At 51.6% G+C, this 2516-nt stretch overlaps 1 protein-coding gene and 1 long non-coding RNA gene across 2 annotated transcripts; both read left to right on the top strand.

Annotated features, from left to right (window-relative positions):
* The first annotated feature begins 427 nt into the window (after positions 1 to 427).
* On the top strand, positions 428 to 946 carry LOC125517208. The gene is made up of 3 exons (XR_007287477.1): positions 428 to 507; positions 589 to 790; positions 893 to 946. It is a non-coding gene; the product is annotated as an uncharacterized LOC125517208 (long non-coding RNA).
* A 15-nt stretch (positions 947 to 961) lies between these two features.
* LOC125516400 lies at positions 962 to 1666 on the top strand. Its single transcript, XM_048681866.1, has 3 exons — positions 962 to 1096; positions 1180 to 1353; positions 1436 to 1666. Exons 1-3 carry the CDS (start codon positions 1037 to 1039, stop codon positions 1664 to 1666), a joined length of 465 nt encoding a protein of 154 aa, XP_048537823.1. The 5' UTR covers positions 962 to 1036.
* Positions 1667 to 2516: the final 850 nt, after the last annotated feature.

The raw sequence follows: 2516 nt of genomic DNA, 5'->3' as shown, positions 1-2516 counted from the left end.
AGCGGCGCTAGTTTCCTCAGTAAATTTAAAGGACTTACTTGGAGTGGACGAGCCCACAAGGTTCCCTCCCGACTACGCGAGGATGACACCTCACAGGGAGGTGGAGGGGTCGGGGGAGGAGACCCTAGAGGAGGAGGCGGTGGGGGGAGAGCCCCTAGAGGAGGAGGAGGTGGGGGGAGAGGCAACCGGGGCAAAAAAACTCCGGGCCGTGTCCGAAATAGGAGGGTCTTCTTCGATGTCCTCCTATACAGAGGCACCTTCTGAGTCTGAGGAGGAGGAGTATGTTCCTGATGGCGAGGAGGAGGAGGCCGAGGAGGAGGGTGAGGAGGAGGAAGCCGAGGAGGAGGGTGAGGAGGAGGGCGAGGAGGGTGGAGGGGAGGTTGATCCCGCGTTGTGGGGTGACTTGCCACCGGGTGCTCCGCAGGGGTGGCTGCGTGGTAATGCCGGACTACCTACACCGCCTTCTATCGAGGAGCACAAGTGGCTCATTGAACCTGTGGGGACAGAGTAAGTGCCTCTCAATCATATTTTCAACACCTGACAACATTTTCTTATTGTACACATGGCAATCATTTGATTCTTTTGCAGAAACTGGATCCTTCGCGGAAAGGGCCGTAAACCGAACGGCCTTATCACTGTCCTGTTGAAGGAGTTTTGGCTTGGCCTATTCTGCCCGCGGCCAGACAGGGACCCGCAGCAGCGGGTTTTGGCCACGAGCTGGGCCCACTACGAGGCTTGCAGCAACGCGGAGTACGGGACGGCCGCTAAGGCCGTGATCACCAAATTTTGGGTAAGTTCTCTTCTGAATCACTTGTCTTCAGTTTCGTTCATAGTTTATCATTGAATCACTCAACTCATGCCTTGTTTGCTTCTGGTTTATGCATGATTGCAGCAACTCTATAGAGTTCTTGACGAGCACAAGGCCAGAGCCGACGTGGTCTTGCTTGTGGCTGCGAAGAAGAAAGCTCGTCAGTTGCAGTACGAGGTGCGCTGGGTTGCCGTCTCGCAGTACTACCACATCTACCTGCACCAAAAGATGACCAAAACTCAAGCGCAGAAGCTACGACTTACCTTGAACAGGGAGCAGTTCATGATGGTAACTATTACTAACTTTTCATTGTTTCAAGCAGTCAACTATATGTTTCGTGCTCACATGTCATGCTTCCAAAATTTGCATAGGTTGTTCCTCGTTGGTGCTATGGAAGGCATGACGGATGGGCGAGTTTGGTGGATAGGTGGCTCGGCGCCGATGCAGAGTTTGCTGCCAAGAGCATCAAGGCCCGGGCTAACCGTGGAGACGACGGGACACACGGCCAAGGAAACAGGAACCACTGGGGCTTCAAGGCCATGAAGGTATATCTATGTGCATGATGCATTTTTGTTCTTCTTTACCGTCATGTTCTTATGTATGGCTGACTTCTATTTGACGTTGTAGGAGGACAAGTTGAAGAGGCCGCTCTCAGACATGGAGTCGTGGAAGCTGGCCTGCGAGCGGAGTCATCGCAAGGAGGGCGAGAGCCAGTACTATGGCAAGACCGAGGAGCACCTGGGGTCTTACATTCATCACTATCAGGAGTTGCATCCGGATGTTCCTGTTGCTGAGGTCGCCCAGTCTCAGATTGACGACACGGCGGTGGTGGCCATCCAGGGGAAGAAGAATGGCTGATATCCGTGTTTCGACGGCTTGATCACTCCTTCGATCTCGTACACACAGCTTCGGGCTACCAACCCGAGCCAGTTAGAGAGTACGGGGCGTTCACAGACTCCCTTAGCCCGCCAGCATGCTGTAAGTACTTCCTCTTTATCTTTTTCTATCTAGCATTCTCAGTTTATTTTCAGCATTGCTCACTTAGAAACAACCTAAATTATGTAGGCATATAAGGAGTTTGTCGAGCATAGGAATCTCGAGGTGCGGGAGTACTTGAAATGAGTGAAGGCAAACGATGATTACAACCGTCAGATGATGACGGTTAGTTTTTCCCTCTTAAAACCAAGCTAAATTTTTGCACTTTCATTCCTTTTGATCTTCTAGTTTGCTTGTTTAACTAACATTCAGGCTATGTTGGCGTCTTGGACTAACCGCACGGATCCACCACAAATGGGACCCCCACCACCACCTGCGGGAGAACCCCCACACGTGCCCACGTTCGATGAATGGGTGGCACTAGGCAGTGATGGTCCGGTTAGTACATTTTCCTAACTACTAGCAAACTAGTTCTCGTTCATGAAACACTATCATATCATATTTACCGTTAGAATCTTTTCTGAAACATGTAGGGGACCGGTGGCTAGACTCCTGCTCCTCGACCCCAATCACTCCGATCTGGCAGAGTGGTGGTGGTCGCGATGGCGGTTTTGGCGGAGGTGGTGGTGGTTTTGGTGGAGGTGGTGGTTTTGGCGGAGGTGGTCTTGCTTGATGATTCCGTGCATGTGGCCATCGTGCCATGCCTTTCATATTCCTACTTTTATGATGTTTCATGTCTTGCACTACTTTTATGTTCATGAACTTCCGTCGG

This window comes from Triticum urartu, chromosome 6, assembly GCF_003073215.2.
Source record: "Triticum urartu cultivar G1812 chromosome 6, Tu2.1, whole genome shotgun sequence".
NCBI classification, from domain to species: Eukaryota; Viridiplantae; Streptophyta; class Magnoliopsida; order Poales; family Poaceae; genus Triticum; species Triticum urartu.
The sequence above is the reverse complement of the archived record's forward strand: the minus strand, read 5'-3'. Positions and strand labels throughout refer to the sequence as shown.

Excerpts from the sequence above, each read along its gene's own strand:
- LOC125516400 (XM_048681866.1), top strand. The coding sequence starts at position 1,037 with ATGACCAAAACTCAAGCGCAGAAGCTACGACTTACCTTGAACAGGGAG. Across the intron at positions 1,097-1,179 it reads ACAGGGAGCAGTTCATGATG|GTTGTTCCTCGTTGGTGCTA; the intron begins GTAACTATTACT and ends AAATTTGCATAG. Across the intron at positions 1,354-1,435 it reads GGGGCTTCAAGGCCATGAAG|GAGGACAAGTTGAAGAGGCC; the intron begins GTATATCTATGT and ends TTGACGTTGTAG.